The sequence below is a fragment of the Panulirus ornatus genome, chromosome 11 (genome assembly GCF_036320965.1).
Source record: "Panulirus ornatus isolate Po-2019 chromosome 11, ASM3632096v1, whole genome shotgun sequence".
Classification (NCBI taxonomy): domain Eukaryota; kingdom Metazoa; phylum Arthropoda; class Malacostraca; order Decapoda; family Palinuridae; genus Panulirus; species Panulirus ornatus.
The window spans coordinates 19,826,284-19,849,616 of NC_092234.1; the positions used below are offsets into that span (position 1 = coordinate 19,826,284).

The 23,333-nt window shown below is 40.9% G+C and overlaps 2 protein-coding genes across 3 annotated transcripts in view; one reads left to right on the top strand and one right to left on the bottom strand.

Moving 5' to 3' along the window:
* The window catches only part of wfs1 (wolframin ER transmembrane glycoprotein wfs1), an 81,266-nt gene extending 69,214 nt beyond the window's left edge, over positions 1-12,052 (bottom strand). The window contains exon 1 of the mRNA XM_071666723.1: positions 11,797-12,052. Coding sequence (XP_071522824.1) covers positions 11,797-11,896 — 100 coding nt within the window. The 5' untranslated portion in view covers positions 11,897-12,052. The remainder of the gene's footprint in view (positions 1-11,796) is intronic.
* A 5,307-nt stretch (positions 12,053-17,359) lies between these two features.
* The window catches only part of Nelf-A (Negative elongation factor A), a 115,907-nt gene continuing 109,933 nt past the window's right edge, over positions 17,360-23,333 (top strand). Inside the window, exon 1 of one of the 2 annotated variants that reach the window (XM_071666725.1) lies at positions 17,360-17,575. In XM_071666725.1, coding sequence (XP_071522826.1) covers positions 17,366-17,575 — 210 coding nt within the window. In that variant the 5' untranslated portion in view covers positions 17,360-17,365. Of the gene's footprint in view, positions 17,576-17,602; positions 17,737-23,333 lie in introns of those variants that run through there. The other variant, XM_071666726.1, reaches the window with a different exon arrangement.

Consider the following 23,333-nt stretch of genomic DNA (forward strand, 5'->3'; position numbering starts at 1 on the left):
AGTCATGATAGTAAATGAGCTTGCAAAGGAAACTTGTGTGAAGAAGTACCAGGAGAGACTGAGTGTAGAATGGTAAAAGGTGAGAGCAAATGACATAAGGAAAGTGGAGGAGGAAGGGATATCTTGTGCAAAAGATGCCTGTTGCATAAGAAAGATGGGAGGTGGGCAGATTAGAAAGAGTTGTGAGTGGTGGGATGAAGAAGTAAGACTGTTAGTGAAAGAGAAGAGAGAGGCATTTGGACAATTTTTGCAGGGAAGTAGTGCAAGTGACTGGGAGATGTATAAAAGAAAGTGTCATGAGGTCAAGAGAAAGGTGCAAGAGGTGAAAAAGAGTGCAAATGAGAGTTGGGGTCAGAGAGTATCATTACATTTTAGATAGGTGTAAAACTATGTTTTGGAAGGAGGTAAATAAAGTGCATAAGACAAGAGAACCAATGGGAACATTGGTGGAGGGGGAAAATGGGAAGGCAATTACAAGTAGTGATGAAAAGCGGAGATGAAGCGAGTATTTTGAAGGTTTGTTGAATGTGTTTGGTGACAGAGTGGCAGATGTAGGGTGTTTTGGTTGGGAAGGTATGCGAAGTGAGAGGTTCAGAAAGAATGGTTTGGTAAAGAGAGAAGAGGTAACTGAAAGCTTTGCAGAAGATGAAAGCCAGCAAGGTGGTGGGTTTGGATGGTATTGCAGTGGAATTTACTGAAAAAGGGGGTGACTGTGCTGTTGACTGGTTGGTAAGAATATTCAATGTATGTATGGATCATGGTGAAGTGCCTGAGGAGTGGTGGAATGCATGCATATCACCACTGTACAATGGCATAGGGGATAAAGGTGAGTGTTCAAATTACAGAGATATAAGTTTGTTGAGTATTCCTGGGAAATTATATGGGAGGGAATTGATTGAGAGGGCGAAGGCAAGTACAAAGCCTCAGATTGGGGAAGAGCAGTGTGGTTTCAGAAGTGGTAGAGGATGTGTGAGTCAGGTGTTTGCTTTGAAGAATGTATGTGAGATGCTTTGTGGAAGGTTTTAAGGGTATATGGTGTGGGAGGTAAGCTGCTAGAAGTAGTGAAAAGTTTTTCCAAGGATGTATGGCATGTGTACGAGTAGGAAGAGAGGAAAGTGATTGGTTCCCATTGAATGTCAGTTTGCAGCAGGGGTGCATGATGTCTCCATGGTTGTTTAATTTGTTTATGGATGGGGTTGTTAGAGAAGTGAATGCAAGAGTTTTGGAGAAGGGGACAAGTATGCAGTCTGTTGTGGATGAGAGAGCTTGGGAAGTGAGTCAGTCATTCAGTGATGATACAGTGCTGGTGGCTGATTTGGATGAGACACTGCAGAGGTTGGTGACAGAGTTTGGTAAAGTGTGTGAAATGAGAAAGTTGAGTGTAAATGTGAATAAGAGCAAGGTTATAAGGTTCAGTAAGGTCGACGGACAAGTTAATTGGAAGGTAAGTTTGAATGGAGAAAAACTGGAGGAAGTGAAGTGTTTTAGATAACTGGGAGTGGATTTAGCATCGGATGAAATCATGGAAGCGGAAGTGAGTCACAGGGTTGGGGAGGGGACAAAGGTTCAGGGAGCATTGAAGAATTTGTGAAAGGCGAGAACATTATCTCAGAGAGCAAAAATGGGTATGTCTGAAGGAATAGTGGTTCCAGCAATGTTAAATGGTTGCGAGGCATGGGCTATAGATAGGGTTTTGTGGAGGAGAGTGGATGTGTTGGAAATGAAATGTTTGAGGACAATATGTGGTGTGAGGTGGTTTGATTAAGTAATGAGAAAATAAGAGGGATGTGTGGTAATAAGAAGAGTGTAGTTGAGAGAGCAGAAGAGGGTGTGTTGAAATGGTTTGGACACATGGAGAGAATGAGTGAGGAAAGATTGACAAAGAGGGTATATGTGTCATAAGCATCTGGGGTAAACCATGGAAAGGTCTGTGGGGCCTGGATGTGAAAGGGAACTGTGGTTTCGGTGCATTATACATGACAACTAGAGACTGAGTGTGAATGAATGTGGCCTTTTTGTCTTTTCCTGGCACTACCTTGCTGGACAGGGGAGGGGGATGCTGTTTCCTGTGTGATGAGGTGGAGACGGGAATGGATGAAGGCAGTAAGTGTGAATATGTACATGTGTATGTCTGTGTATGTATATGTATGCATACGTTGAAATGTATATATATATATATATATATATATATATATATATATATATATATATATATATATATATATATATATATTTTTTTTTTTTGCTTTGTCGCTGTCTCCCGCGTTTGCAAGGTAGCACAAGGAAACAGACGAAAGAAATGGCCCAACCCACCCCCATACCCATGTATATACATACGTCCAAACACGCAAATATACATACCTACACAGCTTTCCATGGTTTACCCCAGACGCTTCACATGCCCTGATTCAATCCACTGACAGCACGTCAACCCCGGTATACCACATCGATCCAATTCACTCTATTCCTTGCCCTCCTTTCACCCTCCTCCATGTTCAGGCCCCGATCACACAAAATCTTTTTCACTCCATCTTTCCACCTCCAATTTGGTCTCCCACTTCTCCTCGTTCCCTCCACCTCCGACACATATATCCTCTTGGTCAATCTTTCCTCACTCATTCTCTCCATGTACCCAAACCATTTCAAAACACCCTCTTCTGCTCTCTCAACCACGCTCTTTTAATTTCCACACATCTCTCTTACCCTTACGTTACTTACTCGATCAAACTACCACACACCACACATTGTCCTCAAACATCTCATTTCCAGCACATCCATCCTCCTGCGCACAACTCTATCCATAGCCCACGCCTCGCAACCATACAACATTGTTGGAACCACTATGCCTTCAAACATACCCATTTTTGCTTTCCGAGATAATGTTCTCGATTTCCACACATTCTTCAAGGCTCCCAGGATTTTCGCCCCCTCCCTCATCCTATGATCCACTTCCGCTTCCATGGTTCTATCTGCTGCCAGATCCACTCCCAGATATCTGAAACACTTTACTTCCTCCAGTTTTTCTCCATTCAAACTTACCTCCCAATTGACTTGACCCTCAACCCTATTGTACCTAATTACCTTGCTCTTATTCACATTTACTCTTAACTTTCTTCTTTCACACACTTTACCAAACTCAGTCACCAGCTTCTGCAGTTTCTCACATGAATCAGCCACCAGCGCTGTATCATCAGCGAACAACAACTGACTCACTTCCCAAGCTCTCTCATCCCTAACAGACTTCATACTTGCCCCTCTTTCCAAAACTCTTGCATTTACCTCCCTAACAACCCCATCCATAAACAAATTAAACAACCATGGAGACATCACACACCCCTGCCGCAAACCTACATTCACTGAGAACCAATCACTTTCCTCTCTTCCTACACGTACACATGCCTAACATCCTCGATAAAAACATTTCACTGCTTCTAACAACTTTCCTCCCACACCATATATTCTTAATACCTTCCACAGAGCATCTCTATCATATGCCTTCTCCAGATCCATAAATGCTACATACAAATCCATTTGCTTTTCTAAGTATTTCTCACATACATTCTTCAAAGCAAACACCTGATCCACACATCCTCTACCACTTCTGAAACCACACTGCTCTTCCCCAATCTGATGCTCTGTACATGCCTTCACCCTCTCAATTAATACCCTCCCATATAATTTACCAGGAATACTCAAAAAACTTATACCTCTGTAATTTGAGCACTCACTCTTATCCCCTTTGCCTTTGTACAATGGCACTATGCACGCATTCCGCCAATCCTCAGACACCTCACCATGAGTCATACATACATTAAATAACCTTACCAACCAGTCAACAATACAGTCACCCCCTTTTCTAATAAATTCCACTGCAATACCATTCAAACCTGCTGCCTTGCCGGCTTTCATCTTCCGCAAAGCTTTCACTACCTCTTCTCTGTTTACCAAATCATTTTCCCTAACCCTCTCACTTTGCACACCACCTCGACCAAAACACCCTATATCTGCCACTCTATCATCAAACACAGTAAGAGAGGAAAGTGATTGGTTCTCAGTGAATGTAGGTTTGCGGCAGGGGTGTGTGATGTCTCCATGGTTGTTTAATTTGTTTATGGATGGGGTTGTTAGGGAGGTAAATGCAAGAGTTTTGGAAAGAGGGGCAAGTATGAAGTCTGTTGGGGATGAGAGAGCTTGGGAAGTAAGTCAGTTGTTGTTCGCTGATGATACAGCGCTGGTGGCTGATTCATGTGAGAAACTGCAGAAGCTGGTGACTGAGTTTGGTAAAGTGTGTGGAAGAAGAAAGTTAAGAGTAAATGTGAATAAGAGCAAGGTTATTAGGTACAGTAGGGTTGAGGGTCAAGTCAATTGGGAGGTGAGTTTGAATGGAGAAAAACTGGAGGAAGTGAAGTGTTTTAGATATCTGGGAGTGGATCTGGCAGCGGATGGAACCATGGAAGCGGAAGTGGATCATAGGGTGGGGGAGGGGGCGAAAATTCTGGGGGCCTTGAAGAATGTGTGGAAGTCGAGAACATTATCTCGGAAAGCAAAAATGGGTATGTTTGAAGGAATAGTGGCTCCAACAATGTTGTATGGTTGCGAGGCGTGGGCTATGGATAGAGTTGTGCGCAGGAGGATGGATGTGCTGGAAATGAGATGTTTGAGGACAATGTGTGGTGTGAGGTGGTTTGATCGAGTGAGTAACGTAAGGGTAAGAGAGATGTGTGGAAATAAAAAGAGCGTGGTTGAGAGAGCAGAAGAGGGTGTTTTGAAGTGGTTTGGGCACATGGAGAGGATGAGTGAGGAAAGATTGACCAAGAGGATATATGTGTCGGAGGTGGAGGGAGCAAGGAGAAGAGGGAGACCAAATTGGAGGTGGAAAGATGAAGTGAAAAAGATTTTGTGTGATCGGGGCCTGAACATGCAGGAGGGTGAAAGGAGGGCAAGGAATAGAGTAAATTGGAGCGATGTGGTATACCGGGGTTGACGTGCTGTCAGTGGATTGAATCAAGGCATGTGAAGCGTCTGGGGTAAACCATGGAAAGCTGTGTAGGTATGTATATTTGCGTGTGTGGACGTATGTATATACATGTGTATGAGGGGGGGTTGGGCCATTTCTTTCGTCTGTTTCCTTGCGCTACCTCGCAAACGCGGGAGACAGCGACAAAGTATAAAAAAAAAAATATATATATATATATATATATATATATATTTTTTTTTGCCGCTGTCTCACGCGTTTGCGAGGTAGCGCAAGGAAACAGACGAAAGAAATGGCCCAACCCACCCCCATACACATGTATATACATACGTCCACACACGCAAATATACATACCTACACAGCTTTCCATGGTTTACCCCAGACGCTTCACATGCCTTAATTCAATCCACTGACAGCACGTCAACCCCGGTATACCACATCGCTCCAATTCACTCTATTCCTTGCCCTCCTTTCACCCTCCTGCATGTTCAGGCCACGATCACACAGAATCTTTTTCACTCCATCTTTCCACCTCCAATTTGGTCTCCCTCTTCTCCTCGTTCCCTCCACCTCCGACACGTATATCCTCTTGGTCAATCTTTCCTCACTCATTCTCTCCATGTGACCAAACCATTTCAAAACACCCTCTTCTGCTCTCTCAACCACCCTCTTTTTATTTCCACACATCTCTCTTACCCTTACGTTACTTACTCGATCAAACCACCTCACACCACACATTGTCCTCAAACATCTCATTTCCAGCACATCCATCCTCCTGCGCACAACTCTATCCATAGCCCACGCCTCGCAACCATACAACATTGTTGGAACCGCTATTCCTTCAAACATACCCATTTTTGCTTTCCGAGATAATGTTCTCGACTTCTACACATTGTTCTCGACTTCCACACATTCTTCAAGGCTCCCAAAATTTTCGCCCCCTCCCCCACCCTATGATCCACTTCTGCTTCCATGGTTCCATCCACTGCCAGATCCACTCCCAGATATCTAAAACACTTTACTTCCTCCAGGAAACAACTATTACAGTTAGGTTCCGTAAAACGCTATCAGCTGGCTATGTGTTCTGTTCGGAAACAACCGACAGACCCCGTTGCTCACCATTGTGAGGCGAAGGGTATTCAAGTACTTAGTATTTCGAATAGTTGTTTCCTATTATACAGTCCCTTAGCCTAGCGGTTAGCATGCCTGCCTCTTGCACAAGGGGTCCCAGGTTCGATCCTGGCTGTTGGAGGTTTGTATGTTCTATGAAGGTGCGCGTTCGTATACACTTTATTCGTATTCATGTAACTCCGCGTTGTACAGTTAGGTTCGGTAAAACGCTATCAGCTGGCTATGTGTTCTGTTCGGAAACAACTGATAGACCCCGTTGCTCACCATTGTGAGATGAAGGGTATTCGAGTACTTAGTATTTCGAATAGTTGTTTCCTATTATACAGTCCCTTAACCTAGCGGTTAGCATGCCTGCCTCTTGCACAAGGGGTCCCAGGTTCGATCCTGGCTGTTGGAGGTTTGTATGATATATATATATGTGTGTGTGTGTGTGTGTATGGGTGTTTATGTACATACATGTATATTTAAGAGTAAATGTGAATAAGAGCAAGGTTATTAGGTACAGTAGGGTTGAGGGTCAAGTCAATTGGGTGGTGAGTTTGAATGGAGAAAAACTGGAGGAAGTGAAGTGTTTTAGATATCTGGGAGTGGATCTGGCAGCGGATGGAACCATGGAAGCGGAAGTGGATCATAGGGTGGGGGAGGGGGCGAAAATTCTGGGGGCCTTGAAGAATGTGTGGAAGTCGAGAACATTATCTCGGAAAGCAAAAATGGGTATGTTTGAAGGAATAGTGGTTCCAACGATGTTGTATGGTTGCGAGGCGTGGGCTATGGATAGAGTTGTGCGCAGGAGGATGGATGTGCTGGAAATGAGATGTTTGAGGACAATGTGTGGTGTGAGGTGGTTTGATCGAGTGAGTAACGTAAGGGTAAGAGAGATGTGTGGAAATAAAAAGAGCGTGGTTGAGAGAGCAGAAGAGGGTGTTTTGAAGTGGTTTGGGCACATGGAGAGGATGAGTGAGGAAAGATTGACCAAGAGGATATATGTGTCGGAGGTGGAGGGAGCAAGGAGAAGAGGGAGACCAAATTGGAGGTGGAAAGATGGAGTGAAAAAGATTTTGTGTGATCGGGGCCTGAACATGCAGGAGGGTGAAAGGAGGGCAAGGAATAGAGTGAATTGGAGCGATGTGGTATACCGGGGTTGACGTGCTGTCAGTGGATTGAATCAAGGCATGTGAAGCGTCTGGGGTAAACCATGGAAAGCTGTGTAGGTATGTATATTTGCGTGTGTGGACGTATGTATATACATGTGTATGGGGGGGGCCATTTCTTTCGTCTGTTTCCTTGCGCTACCTCGCAAACGCGGGAGACAGCGACAAAGTATGAAAAAAAAAAAAAATGTATATATGAGGGGTTGGGCCACTCTTATCTGTTTCCTTCCGCTACCTCACTGATGCGGGAAACAGTGATTAAGTATAATAAATAAAATAATGATATATGCAGATGTGTATAAATTGTAATTACCTATTGGTAATTATCTGTTCATACAGCAAGGGGAAGGATTTCTACACTTATATGACCATATCTTCTTAACTTTCTCTACAGTCATGGAACTTCATAGACATTCTTATTACTGTCAGCATTCAAATCTTCATTACTTAGCTTACTCCCAGTAAACTCATCAATTTCCCCAATACAATACTGTAAAAATACATTACTCATGTTTTTTGCCATTTCTTTGCATGTTTTAAAAAACTGATTAATAAGAACACCAAAAAACAGGCTTAAAAACTTGAAGGTTGTGATGAAGTCATCCCTTACCCTCTTCTCTTCCATGGTGTGCAAGTTTATGGTCTCTAATCCAAATGTAACTCAGCTCTCTTAATCTTTTTACCTGCTCCAAAATATCCAAACTATGTAAACACCTGAACCTGTTAACTGAGAGAATCACAGTTTCTTGACAGCAATCAAAAAGTTTTCCACGACCCTGAAGTACCCATCAAACTGCATTAAATGTGAAAACTGGTAATCCGTGATTAACACTAAGAATGCGCTCCCAGATAATGTTACTTTAATTAAACAATTTCAATCAAAATGGATTTTTCAAAACACAAATTGTTATAAATAGGATGTCACTCTTGGACTCATAAACATATTTTGATGACAAGACCAAATACTTTTACAAATAATTGAAAGGTAATAATTTATCATAGCAGAAACACAAGTGTCAATAAAAAGCTCCACTGATGAAATGTCTATTGAATCTTTCTTCAAATAATGAAATAAATTTGTTACTTTCTCCATAATTAAGAGCATAATACTACTGACAGGCATCCAATGCCAATGCTGATCTTCTAGGCAAATACTGTACTCAAATAATCATTCCAGTACGTTCCACAGTAGTTTTTGAAAATTCTCTGATCATAATGGAATCTTTAACCCTTAATCTGTTCCCTCTATTATCTAACAATTCTTACTGGACTGTTCCAACCATCACATGATTTAACCTTTCCTGCCTATGTTTAAATGTAACCTACAGATGTCTTTTCACTGCTAGGAATGAATGAGAAAAGGTCCTGCTATCTTCAGTACCCCTATGACCACCTTTATAAGTGCATGCCACAGACATATAGCCGTGCATACACAACATCCCCACATAAAATACATAGATTGTTGGTTGACCTAAGTTGCAAAGAGGAATATAATATGAATAATATTGAGGAAAGTGAAGAATATCAATATGAAAACTGTGAACACATAAGAACTTAGGGAATTTAGTTGGACTACATGAGGAAGAAGGCCTGTACAGAAGGCATCCCAGCTGATGTCATATCTGTGAAAAAAATTACATAACTATACTTAATTTTCTATTACACTCTTCATGTCAGGAATGCTGGTCTTACTTTCTGTTTCATCAAAATTGGACTTCTGGCCTAGTCCTGCCATCTTCTCACAAGCACCATACACACCCGTTCAAACCCAATTTTTTTTTCACATAAGTACTCTTGCAAACTCCTGTCCACTCAAACATTTCTAAGAATTGTGATGACACAGACCAATAAATCAAATCTATGGCCCCCAGTCCCCAGCGTCATGTGGTGCTAAGACTCTCCAGGTTTCCACCTGAGTTACTGCCAATTAGAGGGAGGGCTCAGACAGTAATAGTGCCAGCCCCTATCACAACCTTTCACTTTCTGTCGAGAACTTCCTCATTTTCTATTCACTAAACTAATATTCATGGTCTCTATAATAACCTCTCCAATGTTGAACACCATCTGTCTAGTACCTCTCCTAGTATCTTACTTCTCTCTGAGACAGTGTTGTCTAATACTTCTCATTAGTCCATTTTTCAAAACCAAACAGAATTTCTGTTCATGATTCTGATTCAAAGGTGGTGTTCGTGCGTTTTTCAACATCAACACACCTGTTGCATGCCTCAAGGACCTCGAGTCCACAAACTTTGATGTTATGTGGCTCAAGGTCTGTCCCCAAACTACCACACTTTTCCTGTTTTGCCTATTACTCTCCTAATTCGACAAATTTTATATCTTTCAACAACTAAACTCCCAAGCTAAGATCCTCTACCAAGGCAATTCTAACGTTTACCAAAAGTGTACACATACTATTGATGAATCTATCAAAAAAGTAACCACATATTTCTGTATATTTTCCATTATTTTCCCCACTACCATTTTCGGAAGGATTCTTCTAATAATTTCAAAATTTTTCTGCAAACAGATAAACTCAAGAAGTAGTACTACAGTTTAAGTGTTACCAGTATTCTATACCATTACTGCTGCTATGTTCGCTAGCTTCGGAAAACTTAACAATTTCCAATTTAAGTATCAAGGTTACTGTTTTCCAAAAATTTCAGAGGCTCTAACTAATGTTTCTTTTGACAACCATCGTAAATACCACATCACCAAACCTTGGTCAGAAACAATGTACCTTCAAAACAATGTCAATGCTCATCAAAGACTGGGTTTAATTCATATCAATGATGTAGCTGCAAAACATTATATAAAATGATTTTAATCACAATCTCCCTGTAATGTATACCAACAGTGAGAAAAGTACGTATGTACATATTACTAAAAGCACTTTTATCTTATGACAATAAATATTCTTTAAAAGCATTTGAAAGTATACTACTGTAACAAGAAATAAAGAAAATTATCTATAAAACTCAATACATTCTAAGAAATTCTCACTTCACTTGGGGTAACATTTATCCTATTTTCAATGTTATTTTGGAAATCTGTCTTTGTTATGATATCAATTTGTTTGACAGTTGACAGTGTTCACATCTTACTTTTATAACAAGATAGCAAAAGCCTGTGCCAACTGAATGAATGCAAATGACAAAAATTACCAATTTCTAAAATAAAACCAAAAAAGATGCAAATGTCACACTTGGGAAAGCTAAATGAATTTTTCAGCTCCTGATTCACTATGATTATCTTATATTACAAAACAAGGAATACAAATTATTTCAATTAGTTTTAACCGAACTGGTAAGTGTACATTTTCATATTACATAAACGAGTTTATGGGTTAGCCTTAAACTTTATTTTTACCACTTACCCTTTCAGTTATTTTTACCATTTACCCTTTCAAGGACAATTCACCTGTAAGTCTGGGAAATAAGCAACATTGCTGGTTTATTAAACGAATGGGTGAGTATGCCATAAATACAAGCAACGAGCATTAGAAGTTTAAAAAATTACTGAGAAAAGATCCACATCATTAATCATTTCACAACTTGGTGTAATGCCATTAAGTCAATATGAGAGCAAAAGTTGGTGTAATGCCATTATACTGACAATGTTACTGGATTTATCGGGATTCTCTTTCAATTTTTCTCTAGGTACTTGTCCAACTCTGGGTTATGCTAAGAAGTAAGACTTGGGTTCGAAGAACAAGGTTGAAAGTCCCCTAGATGAGGTTTGGGTAAAACCAACTGGTTTGACTGTTTTAACCCATTTTCCCTAAAACTTCATGACTGCAATTGACAAGAGCTCTACAAACTCCTGCATGACTTAGTGAAAATAAAATTAATCTTTTTGCATGTCACAAAAGATGTTTGTATCAATCTCGACAATCCAAATCCTCTTCTATAAAATGAAGTCGACAAATACAATAATAAAGTGGTAGAGGAAGAAAGTAAACACTATCAGCATAATACCATCTGACCCACTATACTAATATAGACACTATAACCGCTGCTATTATCTTAAGGAATTTCCAGTATATAAAGCATTTCATCATATATAATGCAGAATACACAGAGCAAATAACTGAAGAGATTCACAGATGTTTAGTCATATATTGGGTATCATCGAGATGGATTGTGAAGTTTGAATACATTTAGTGAAAAACAATCTACAAACTTCGCCCTTCCCTTTGATTGTACATCCTGAAACTAAGGAGAGGCGGGGTTTATACACCCCAAGTGTGACCCTTATACGTCTTTCTACACAACACACCTACCACTATGTATAAAAAAAAATATATATATATGCTCCTAACCATGAGGGGCTCAACAGCATTACAAAATATAACTTTAATCCACTCAAAGCATTATTGAATTTACCTACTACTTCCTAAGTATGCATTAACACATATTGCACATGCATTTTAAAGTGTACTGTGAAGACAGGAATTTACCAGACCAGCATTTACATGGTCATGATACCATGCAAGAGTTTTAAGGCCATGATTGACACGGGTAAGTGATACAGTGGCCTCACCTTGGATGCTCCACTGCCTACGACCAGTCTTCTTAGTGGCGTCCTGCTGCTGCAGGAGGGTGTCCTGAGGCTGGGTGTCCGTGGGAAGCGTGGCCGCCATCTCCCTCCACGCACCTCACTACAAGTTTCCGGTCACTCTTCTTACCCTTACAACACCACCGAATCCCTGTAATATGTAAAATCATCAGCAGCACCGCAAACACTTGGACGACCTCCTACATCATCGCCTCCCACTGGACTCCAGGTAAGGTAAACACAAGGCGAGTGGGCACCCGCTTTCAGGTGCCAGTTAGTATAAATTTTGTAATGTTTTATAACAAAATAAAGACAAATTCACCAGTAATGATAATTACGGTAAACTTGCTGAAAGAAGACTGATAACCAAGATATTTCGTAATGGTTAACTCTAAACATTTTCTGCTTCAAAGTTGTACAGGAAAGTGGCTTATGACAATTAATTTCGCGTGGGTGGGTCCAGGATGACAATAAAAAATGGTCTGATGAGTGGGTGATAGTGTTTTATGCTTACAAGACTTCAATACTATTAAAAGAAAAGACATATAGCATTGGTGAGTAGAAATCTGTTATTAGTGAAAAGGGGAACGGGTTGCAGAAAATTCAACATATCGGTATTGACTTTAGATAAAAACTAGACGATTTCTAGAATTTCTACAAACTTCTCATTTAGAAAAAGTAGAACTAAAAAAAAAAGAAGAGTTTACGCGCGTCCTAACGGGTAAGTCTGTTTTCTGTCACCAAAGGGTTTGCAAATTCTCCAAGTCTTTGAGATTGGTTGTTCCAGGGCCGAAACTGCAAGCAGTGGCCGTGGAGTAACTCAGTCTATGTTACGGCACGTGACCGATGAGTCACAATAGTATGTCACTAACAATCAAAGTTGTTATGTGTGGCTGACACAGCCAAAGTTACTTATTGTGTGTTGGTAATGTGACTGACATAACTACAGCTGTTCATAATGCGCTGGTAGTGTGTGGCTGAAACACTCACTGGTCATAATGTGTGTCAGTAGTGTGTGGCTGACACACCCACAGCCGTTGCACTAAGGTTCAGTAATCAGCAGAGTGTGGCTGACACACCCACGGCTGTCATCCTGTGGGTGAGCAGTGTGTGATGTTACACACGCACACCAAAGCGCTGACAGCATACAATAACTTAAGAAGTTGGATGATAGAGAATGTTCAAGAGATGGGACGCCACAAATGTAAACCTCTCCCTGTTTAGTCCAAATAAGCGATTTCAAATAGGCAAATGCAAACTTATCTATAAGAAATGAGATCAGAAAAGACTGAATTACAGGTCGATCGTACTGACGAGTGTAGTCTGTAAGATTCTAGAAATGGTAAACAAAGTAAATAGACGGGTCTCTACTGAGGAGAAGTTACCAGAATGAGAGAAAGCAGTGGTAGGGAAGGTCATGTGCGACGCACCTCATAGATTATCATGGGAGAATGAACTGTCTTGGACAAAAGGCAAGGTCGTGTGGATTGTTTATTTCTGTACTGTGAGGAAGCATTTGACACTGTACCACATGGCAGGCTTTTAAAGAAAACTGATTAACGGGTAGAAATGAGAGGCTCCTTCAGGGGAAAGAAGAATATTCTAGTGTTAAAATGAGTTGAGGTCACTACTGTAGTGCCAAACTGTTCTGCTGTTCTGGGACCATTGCTATTCTTGATCTATGTAAATTATTTGAATAAGTTTGCAGATGATGCAAAGCACATGAAGGAAGTGGAAAGCGTGGAAGAGTGCATCAACTTACAAAAGGGACCTTGACAGACTCCAAAGTTGGTCTGCTGCATGGTTGATGAAATCTAACCTGTGTGAATGTAAAGTCACAGCGAAAGGCCTCAATATAGTAGTCACCATTCTCTCTAACGTCGTCAGAGGAGAATCGTGAGAGACCAAATGTCTCCTAGCCAATACTGGCATTACATTTAAGTTTAAGGTTGAGGAAACATTCAGCAAGTGAACCAAAATTAGACTAAATCTATGAACTAAAGAAGCATAAAGAGTTGATAGAAAGGGTCCAGGAGTAAGCAAAAAAGATGGTACATACCATAAGTAAGCTCAGTTTCAGACACGTTGGAGCTCTTCAATCTTTCCTTGTATAATTGTACAAAAAGCCTTACTGTGTGAAAAGGCGATTTCCAAAGTACTTACACATGTGTTTCCGGTGTACATGCCCACAAATTCTCGAGTGTAATGTGGTACAGGATGACTTGAACAGGTTGGAAAAGGTTATGTAATGTCCAAAACATCGTTTCCTGTACGTGGCCCCTACTAAACTATATGCTACTAAACAAACTGAGATACGCCTAGGGGGAATATGACTCTAAAAAAAAAACTTTGAATCAACATAATGATTTCTACTACTACTACTACGAGTCAAACTGAAGCAGCAAGTGTAGCAAAACTTACTACGAGGAACAGAAAACTGAAATCATCAGTTGTTTTCAGTATTATACACATGCCTCTTGTCGCAAGCTTCGGAAATACACACCTCCATAAGGGAAGCCCTCTACTACAAAGAATTGTGACAATAATTCACTTATTTCATAAATCTACTTACAAAATGTCCCGATTAGATTTAGTCGTGGTAAATTTGTTTCGCGTTGTTTCCATGGCAACGATCTCACGTGGGTGGAGACAGCAGGGTTAAATATGTTCAGAAAACAACAAACATAAACAATGTCCTGAAATCTTTCTCCAGGTGATAATTAAGTCATCGAGATCCTTAGTTATACGTTTTTCCCCACACATATTATTCTGCAGCCCATGATTAATGACTACTGTTGAAACAGCTTTCTGAAGGAATCTTAGAAAATAATTTTGATAACCTGTTTCAGATTCTCATCATGCCCCTGATTTAAGACTGAGAAAGTTGAGATACACTATTAGTTCAACTTGTCTGAGCGCTACTGTACAGGAAAATTATCGAATATCACAATCTTACTATTCCTGCACAACTTTATACCCACTCGCGGTCATGACAGATAATTGCCAACAGTCAAGTTTGAAGCAGGCAGGTTAGAATGAGGGCCAAACCGAACTTAAACATCTTTAGTTAGAATAAGAGTCACGCCTAACTGCAATCAACTATTTTGTGAGAATAAGTGCTAGACCTTACCATATTCAAATATTTGGTTTGAATGAGAGTTACACAAACCAACTGTTTGGTTAGCAGGAGAGCCGGACCCAACCCAAAACCCCTTTTCCATTACACTGGGAGACCAAAGTTAAATCATCTGTAAAGGTAAGAGTGTATTTGGCAGGAACTTATCAAATATTGCCGGATTTACCAATCAGCATCAAATGCATTTATCCCCAGCCTCGGTTGTAATCACATTACTTATGTACATTATTCATGTTTAGAAAAGAAAACAATTGAAAGCTAAATCAAAAGCAGTGTCTTTTATAAGTATAATTCCGAAATTCATTGAAATCCATTTTGCCAAAACCTACCCTATAATGAGGGTGTTATAATTGTTTGCTAATTTTGGACCAAATGTAGTTTGAATGATAAGAAAAATAATACTTGAGCATATCAGATTCAAGTACTCTCAGAAATTAATGATATTCAAGTAAGTTGAATTGGGTTAATTAAAGATTGTTTAGTAATGCTGTGGCCTTTTTCTTGAACTTCGCGGGTGCATCTTCATGAACTACGAATATTGTCTCGGAATGAACAAAGATATAGCAACATGATTGTAACGAAATGGAAACTAGTAATGTAACGTTTGCGCTCTGGATGTAAGACTAATATCTGTAGAAGTGAAGGAGGGGTACAGAAACACAGTAACGCAGTTGCTATACTGACATATAGAGTGATGTCAAGCGACCAGTACGGTAGATATCACTGGGTAGTGTGGTGAGGCAGAATCCTGTGGTGCTGCTGCGCGGGAAGTCAGACGGTGTCAGGTCCTGTAGTACTACTGCAGTAGGGAGGAAGCGTTGTTCGAGTCTCATGGTGCTGTGCAGGAGAGGCAAGGCGTTATTGGGCCTGTGTACTGCTACAAGAGGGAAAAGTTGACCAAGGCCTCATGATGCTGCAGGAGGGGGTAGGTGTTGCTAAGATCCCTTTGTGCTGCTACAGGCAGAAGGAATGTTGCCAAGATTTCATGGAGGTGTTGCTAGAGGAAGGAGGCAGCCAATTCCTGTGGCGCTAATGCACGGGGGAAAAGCCGTAGCAGAGGTCCCGTGGTGCTGCCACAGGAGATAGAAGGAAAGGAGGTCCCGTCCTGCTAATGCAGTACGGAATCCTAGTCGAGGTCACGTGATGCTACTATAAGAGGGAAGGGGCGTAGACGAGGCTTTGTGATGCTGCTGCAGGAGGGAGATGTAGCTGAGGTCCCGTGGTTCTGTTGCGGTTGTGTGGGAACGTAGCGTAGGTTCCATGGTGCTCCTTTATGAGGAAGCTGGCGTTACCAACGCCCAGCGGTGCTACTGCAGGAGGAAGGAGGCATTACCTTAGTCTCCTGGTGCTATTGCGAGATAAAGGTGGTGTTACCAAGACCCTGTGGTGCTAATGAAGGAGGGAAGGTGAGGTCTTTTGGTGCTGCTGCAGGAAGTATGAGGATGCCAAGGTCCAATGAAGGCACGGCAGGAGAGGTGGGATGACGCAGTCCTATAGAATTCTTCCAGGATGGATCACTGTTTGTATGTTATGATTTACACTCTTGTTGTCCCGTACCTCAACCTTGGATGAATGTATTTTGTCTTTCTACACGCGTATACACGCACACCAGCACACGCCAAGCACCTAATTATCGACCATTCCCGATGGAAAAATGAAAATCTGGGTTAGTTGTAAGCCGACTGTCGCGTCGACCCGTTGTGCTTATTCAAAAGTAGTAACGCTCCCGACTACACCACATAGGCCCATAAGTTGTTGAACATTACCTAAATTAGATATTTGAAAGTGGTCTTTGATTTTTTTGCTTGATCTATAGGGTCGCCTATTTTGCACATTAGAGAGCTTTTCCAACAACAGTAATGTCGTTGGTTAATTCGTTACTTGAGCTATAGGGCTGTTGATTACCAGGATCATTAATTACATCAGCGTCAAATGATAACCACCAGTTGCACAGTCTTGTCCACCTTCTGCAGTTGTTAAGATATTTCTCGTAACACATTCTTTTGTCACGGGTTGTTCGATAACAAATCAAACCTAGGTTAGGTAAGAGAACCCTGTTATCTACATTTAAAGTTGCCATTTAGATATATTAGAACCTCTATATTTCTCTCAATGCACAAAGTTATATACGAGAAACTTAGAAAAATTACGTAAAAGCACAAAATATGCAGGTGTGAAATCAATTTGGTCTATGACTCAGGGTAGTTTAATACGATTCATCGAATTGCTTAGTAGTTTCCAAAATAGATTCGTTGTTCTTTCATAGCATTTTATTATCTTTTTATGAAATCTAAGTTGGAAAAAGGGCTCAGGAGGGTGCATACGGTAGGAATATAATTAAAGTTCAAAAATACCGGGTTGTGACGTTGTCAATATGGCTACTGGTTTGGTTATGACGTCATAGATGGGACACCCACAATGGCGGCTGCTAGGGACAGCGATATTTCGCTGTGGCTCCACAATAAACTGGGAACATCCGCCGACACCTGGTCAGAAGGTTCAATCTGTGCACAGTTGAACGTTGAAGTGCTCAGGAACATAAAGGAGTGTTTCGTTGAGCTTCAAACACAAGTCAAACTGAAACTTTTGCTATCTTTCTTCCACACCCCTAAGCGCATAGTAGAGGAGGTGAGTCTAGCCCAGTGTTCTGAGGTACGGGAGTGTGAGTGCATGTGTCTGAGTGCGTCTGTGACTGTGTGAGGGAGGTGGGGCCGTCATGGCTTCTGATCCCTTAGGGTGGAAGAAGATTGAAAGAGTTAATGTGGTTGTTATATGAGGAAGGTGTAGAGGTGCGTTTGTACTGGTTTGTGCATGTTGGTCCTTTATAGTGTAGTGGGTTGGAAGATGTATAGCTGGGTTTTATGTATTGGTGTGCATGATGGATATCTAATGGACTTGTGTTTATATAGATGGGTTGTTCGGATGTTTATTTATTTATTCACTCTGCGTCTATTTAAATATACATTATCTGAGGTTTTACATATGTCGGGTCGTAACATTTTGGGTCTTGTGTAATGGGATGTACGATGTATGGCTGAGTTGTTTGTACTGGTGTGCGTTGTAATATATTGGGATGTAAGGTGTACTGTGGGTGTAACTGAAAGTATAGTTAGGTTGCCACATTGGGGTTGTGTGTACTTACGGTGTATGTTAAGTGTATTGAGATGGAAGGTGTATGGTGGGGTTTTGTATAGTGGTGTACCGGGTCATGAGCTGTAAGGTGTTTAGTGGGGTTTTGTGTTGTGGTGTGTTTGTACTGGGTCTTTTGTGTTGTGTTTGTACTGGGTCTTTTGTGTATTGGGATGTATGGTTGGGCTCTGTGTGCTGGTTTGTATGTATTTGCACTTCGCCTTTAGTGTTCTAGGATGTATGGTAGGGTTGTGTGTGTGTGTGTACTGGGTTGTATGGTTGGGTTTATACTGTATTGATAATGTTTTTGTACTGGGTCTATAGTGTACTGGAATGTATTTTAGGGTTATTTGTACTGATGTATATGTGTTTGTGCTGGGCCTTTAACATACTATAGTGTATAGAGGGGATGTATGTACTAGTGTTTATATGTTGTATGTTAAGTATTATATGATTAAGTTACAGTGCTGTGTCATGTTTGCAGGGGTGTATGTTAGGTCTGAAGTGAATCTGGGTGTTGGGCTGGATTGTATGTGGAGTTTGAAGTGTACTTCGGTGTATAGCTGGGTTGTGTGTACAGGTGTGTGTGTGTGTGTGTGTGTGTGTGTGTTTTAAGGTCTCTGATTTACTGATGTGTAAGATGTATGTTTGTGTAGCATGTACAGGGTTGTGTTATATGTACTGAATTTGTTTATTTTGCTGTGTGTCAGATGTGCTTGGTTGTTTATATACATGTCATGTGTGCCAGGTGTGTATGGTCAGGGCGATTATTTCTTTTTGTAGTTTACTATTGTATGTATATTCATGTATTGTACACTGGTATACTGTATAGTGTATACTTTTGTTTAATACTTGCTTGTGTATGTCATGACACTATTTTATAGCACACTAAGTAGTATATGTTTACTGGTATATACTGCTTGTGTAGGGTTGTTTTTTCTTTACTGTATAGTGTATACTTTTGTTTAATACTTGCTTGTGTATGTCATGACACTATTTTATAGCACACTAAGTAGTATATGTTTACTGGTATATACTGCTTGTGTAGGGTTGTTTTTTCTTCACATTGTTCTGTATATATTTAGTGTCCTGTATTGTGTATCCTTTGTTGTTTACAGTTGGTTGTTCTGCTTTGTATACATTTTGTAGTGTTTTAACTTGTCATTACTGTTTATTTGTGCTATGGGGATAGTTTTATATTTGTTGTCCATCTATTGACCTTGTACATATACCACACCTTAATTTCAAGGATACACACACACAAACACACCTATGGTTTTGCATTGATAAAAAGTAGGAAAAATGGACCATTGATTTTTTTATGTTTTGCTAGAGGATTTACACTTTTTGGAAATGTATCTGGAAATTCATCTTACTGCCAAGGGATTAAGTATTTTATCTTAGCTGGGGCTGTCTGTTAGAGCCCTTCATGTATGGATAGTAGCTTCTACCATGGTTGTCTTAAGAAATTTCTCATTGGATAGGATGAGGTTGGCATTGTGTTGTACTTGACACTGAGCAATAGATAACAGGCATCGACCATCCAGTAAGTACTACCATATGAATATGAAAGGGTTAGTGATAGTGGTGCATTGAGCCAGCACTGTGTCTTTTGTACCATACCTCATCCTAATCAAAGTCACTCTTTTTTTTTGCTCTTTTTGCCTGACACATGGTTTGATGGCATTCACTCCATAAACTCGCACACTCTCCATGTATAACACAACACTTACAGAGGACTACAAAAGAATTCAAACAGCAGCTAACCAGTAGGTTTCTTTGAGACTGTGTGATAGTAGAAAATATGAGAAACTCAAAGATTACAGTCGTAGAAGTAGGAAGGCATACAAGTAATTCTGAGAGAAAACCTTTCAAAATGTCACTGTGACTTAGAAAGGACAAATGATGTTAGTCTTGAACTTGCAAAATATTTATCGAGTCTTTTTTTTTTTTTTTTTTTTTTTTTTTTTTTTACTTGATCACTTTTCTGCATTAGCAAGGTATTGCCAAGAACAGATGTAGAAAGGCCACTCCTGCTAACATCCATTCTTTAGCCTATTCTTAAACGTATCTATAGTACTATACCTGGGGATAGGGGAGAAAGAATACTTCCCACGCATTCCTGTGTCGAAAAAGGCAACTAAAGGGGACGGGAGCAAGGGGCTAGAAACCCTCTCCTCCTTGTATTTTAACTTTCTAAAAGGGGAAACAGAAGGAGGAGTCACGTGGGGAGTGCTCATTCTCCTCGAAGGTTCAGATTGGGGTGACTAAATGTGTGTAGATGTAACCAAGATGAGGAAAAAGGGGAGACAGGTAGTATGTTTGAGGAAAGGAACTTGAATGTTTTGGCTCTGCGTGTAACGAAGCTCAAGGGTAAAGGGGAAGAGTGGTTTGGGAATGTGTTGGGAGTAAAGTCAGGGGTTGGTGAGAAGACAAGAGCAAAGGAAGGAGTAGCACTACTCCTGAAACAGGAGTTGTGGAAGTATGTGATAGAGTGGTGTAAGAAAGTAAACTCTAGATTAATATGGGTAAAACTGAAAGTGGATGGAGAGAAATGGGTGATTGTTGGTGCATATGCACCTGGGCATGAGAAGAAAGATCATGAGAGGCAAATGTTTTGGGAGCAGCTGAGTGAGTGTGTTAGCGGTTTTGATGTTCGAGACTGAGTTATAGTGATGGTTGATTTGAATGCAGAGGTGAGTAATGTGGCAGTTGAGGGAATAATTCGTGTGCATGTGGTGTTTAGTGTTGGAAATGGTGGAGACCTTGTAGATTTATGTGCTGAAAAAGGACTGGTGATTTGGAATACCTGGTTTAAAAAGAGAGATATGAATAAGTACACGTATGTATGTAGGAGAGATGGCCAGAGAGCGTTATTAGATTGCGTGTAAATTGATAGGCGCATGAAAGAGAGACTTTTGGATGTTAATGTGCTGAGGTGTCTGATCATTATCTTGTGGAGGCAAAAGTGGAGATTTGCAGAGGTTTTCAGAAAAGAAGAGAGATTGTTGGGGTGAAGAGAGTGGTGAGAGTGAGCGAGCTTGGGAAGTAGACTTGTGTGAGGAAGTACCAGAAGAGACTGAGTGCAGAATGGAAAAAGGTGAGAGTAAATGACATCAAGGTAGTGGGGGTGGAATGGGATGTATTTAGGGAAGCAGTGATGGCTTGTGCAAAAGATGCTTGTGGCATGAGAAAGATGGGAGTGGGCAGATTAGAAAGGTTAGTGAGTAGTGGGATGAAGAAGTAAGATTATAAGTGAAAGAGAAGAGAGAGGCATTTGGTCAATTTTTGCAGGGAAATACTGCAGATGAGTGGGAGATGTATAAAAGAAAGAGGCAGGAGGTCAAGAGAAAGGTGCAAGAGGTGAAAAAGAGGGCAAATGAGAGTTGGGGTGAGAGAGTATCATTAGATTTTAGGGGGAATAAAAAGATGTTTTGGAAGGAGGTAAATAAAGTGCATGAGACAAGAGAACAAATGGGAACATCGGTGAAGGGGGCTAATGGGGAGGTGATAACAAGTAGTGGTGATGTGAGAAGGAGATGGAGTGAGTATATTGAAGGTTTGCTGAATGTGTTTAATGATAGAGTGGCAGATATAGGGTGTTGTAGTCGAGGTGGTGTGCAAAGTGATAGGGTCAGGGAGAATGATTTGGTAACCTGAGAAGAGGTAGGGAAAGCTTTGTGGAAGATGAAAGCCGGCAAGGCGGTGGGTTTGGATGGTATTGCAGTGGAATTTATTAAAATGGGGTTGACTGTGTTGTTGACTGGTTGATGAGGATATTTAGTGTATGTATGGCTCATGGTGAAGTGCATGAGGATTGGCAGAATGCATGCATAGTGCCATTGTACAAAGGTAAAGGGGATAAAGGTGAGTGTTCAAATTACAGAGGTATAAATTTGTTGAGTATTCCTGGGAAATTATGTGGGAGGGTATTGATTGAGAGGGTGAAGGGATTGGGGAAGAGCTTTGTGGTTTCAGAAGTGGAAGAGGATGTGTGGATCAGGTGTTTGCTTTGAAGAATGTATGTGAAAAATACTTCAAAAAGCTAATGGATTTGTATGTAGCATTTATGTATCTGGAGAAGGCATATGATAGAGTTGATTAAGATGGTTTGTGGAAGGTATTAAGAGTATATGGTGTGGGAGACAGGTTGCTAGAAGCAGTGAGGATGTAAGGCATGTTTACAAGTAGGAAGAGAGGAAAGTGATTGGCTCTCAGTGAATGTCAGTTTGTGGAAGGTGTGCATGATGTCTCCACAGTTGTTTAATTTGTTTATGGATGGGGTTGTTAAGGAGGTGAATGCAAGAGTTTTGGAGAAAGGGGCAAGTACGCAGTATGTTGTGGATGAAAGGGCTTGGGAAGTGTCAGTTGTTGTTCTCTGATGATACAGCACTGGTGGCTGATTCGGGTGAGAAACTGCAAAAGTTGGTGACTGAGTTTGGTAAAGTGTGTGAAAGAAGAAAGCTGAGAATAAATATGAATAAGAGCAAGGTTATTAGGGACAGTAGGGTTGAGGGACAAGTCACTCGGGAGGTAAGTTTGAATGGAGAAAAACTGGAGGAAGTGAAGTGTTTTAGATATCTGGGGATGGATTTGGCAGTGGATGGAACCATGGAAGCGGAAGTGAGTCACAGGGTGGAGGAGGGAGCGAAAATTCTGGGAGCATTGAAGAATGTGTGGAAGGCGAGGACATTATCTCGGAAAGCAAAAATGGGTATGTTTGAAGGAATAGTGGTTCCAACAATGTCATATGGATGCGAGGCTTTGGCTATAGATAGGGTTGTGCGGAGGAGGGTGGATGTGTTGGAAATGAGATGTTTGAGGACAATATGTGGTGTGAGTTGGTTTGATGGAGTAAGTAATGAAAGGGTAAGAGAGATGTGTGGTAATAAGAATAGTGTGGTTGAGAGAGCAGAAGAGGGTGTTTTGAAATGATTTGGGCATATGGAGAGAACAAGTGAGGAAAGATTGAGCAAGAGGATATATGTGTCAGAGGTGGAGGGAATGAAAAGTGGGAGACCAAATTGGAGGTGGAAGGATGGAATGAAAAAGATTTTGAGTGATCGGGGCCTGAACATGCAGGAGGGTGAAAGGCGTGCAAGGAATAGAGTTAATTGGAGCGATGCGGTATATCGGGGTCGATGTGCTGTTAATGGATTGAACCAAGGCATGTTAAGAGTCGGGTAAACCATGGAAAGTTCTGTGGGGCCTGGATGTGGAAAGGGAGCTGTGGTTTCGGTGCATTATACGTGACAGC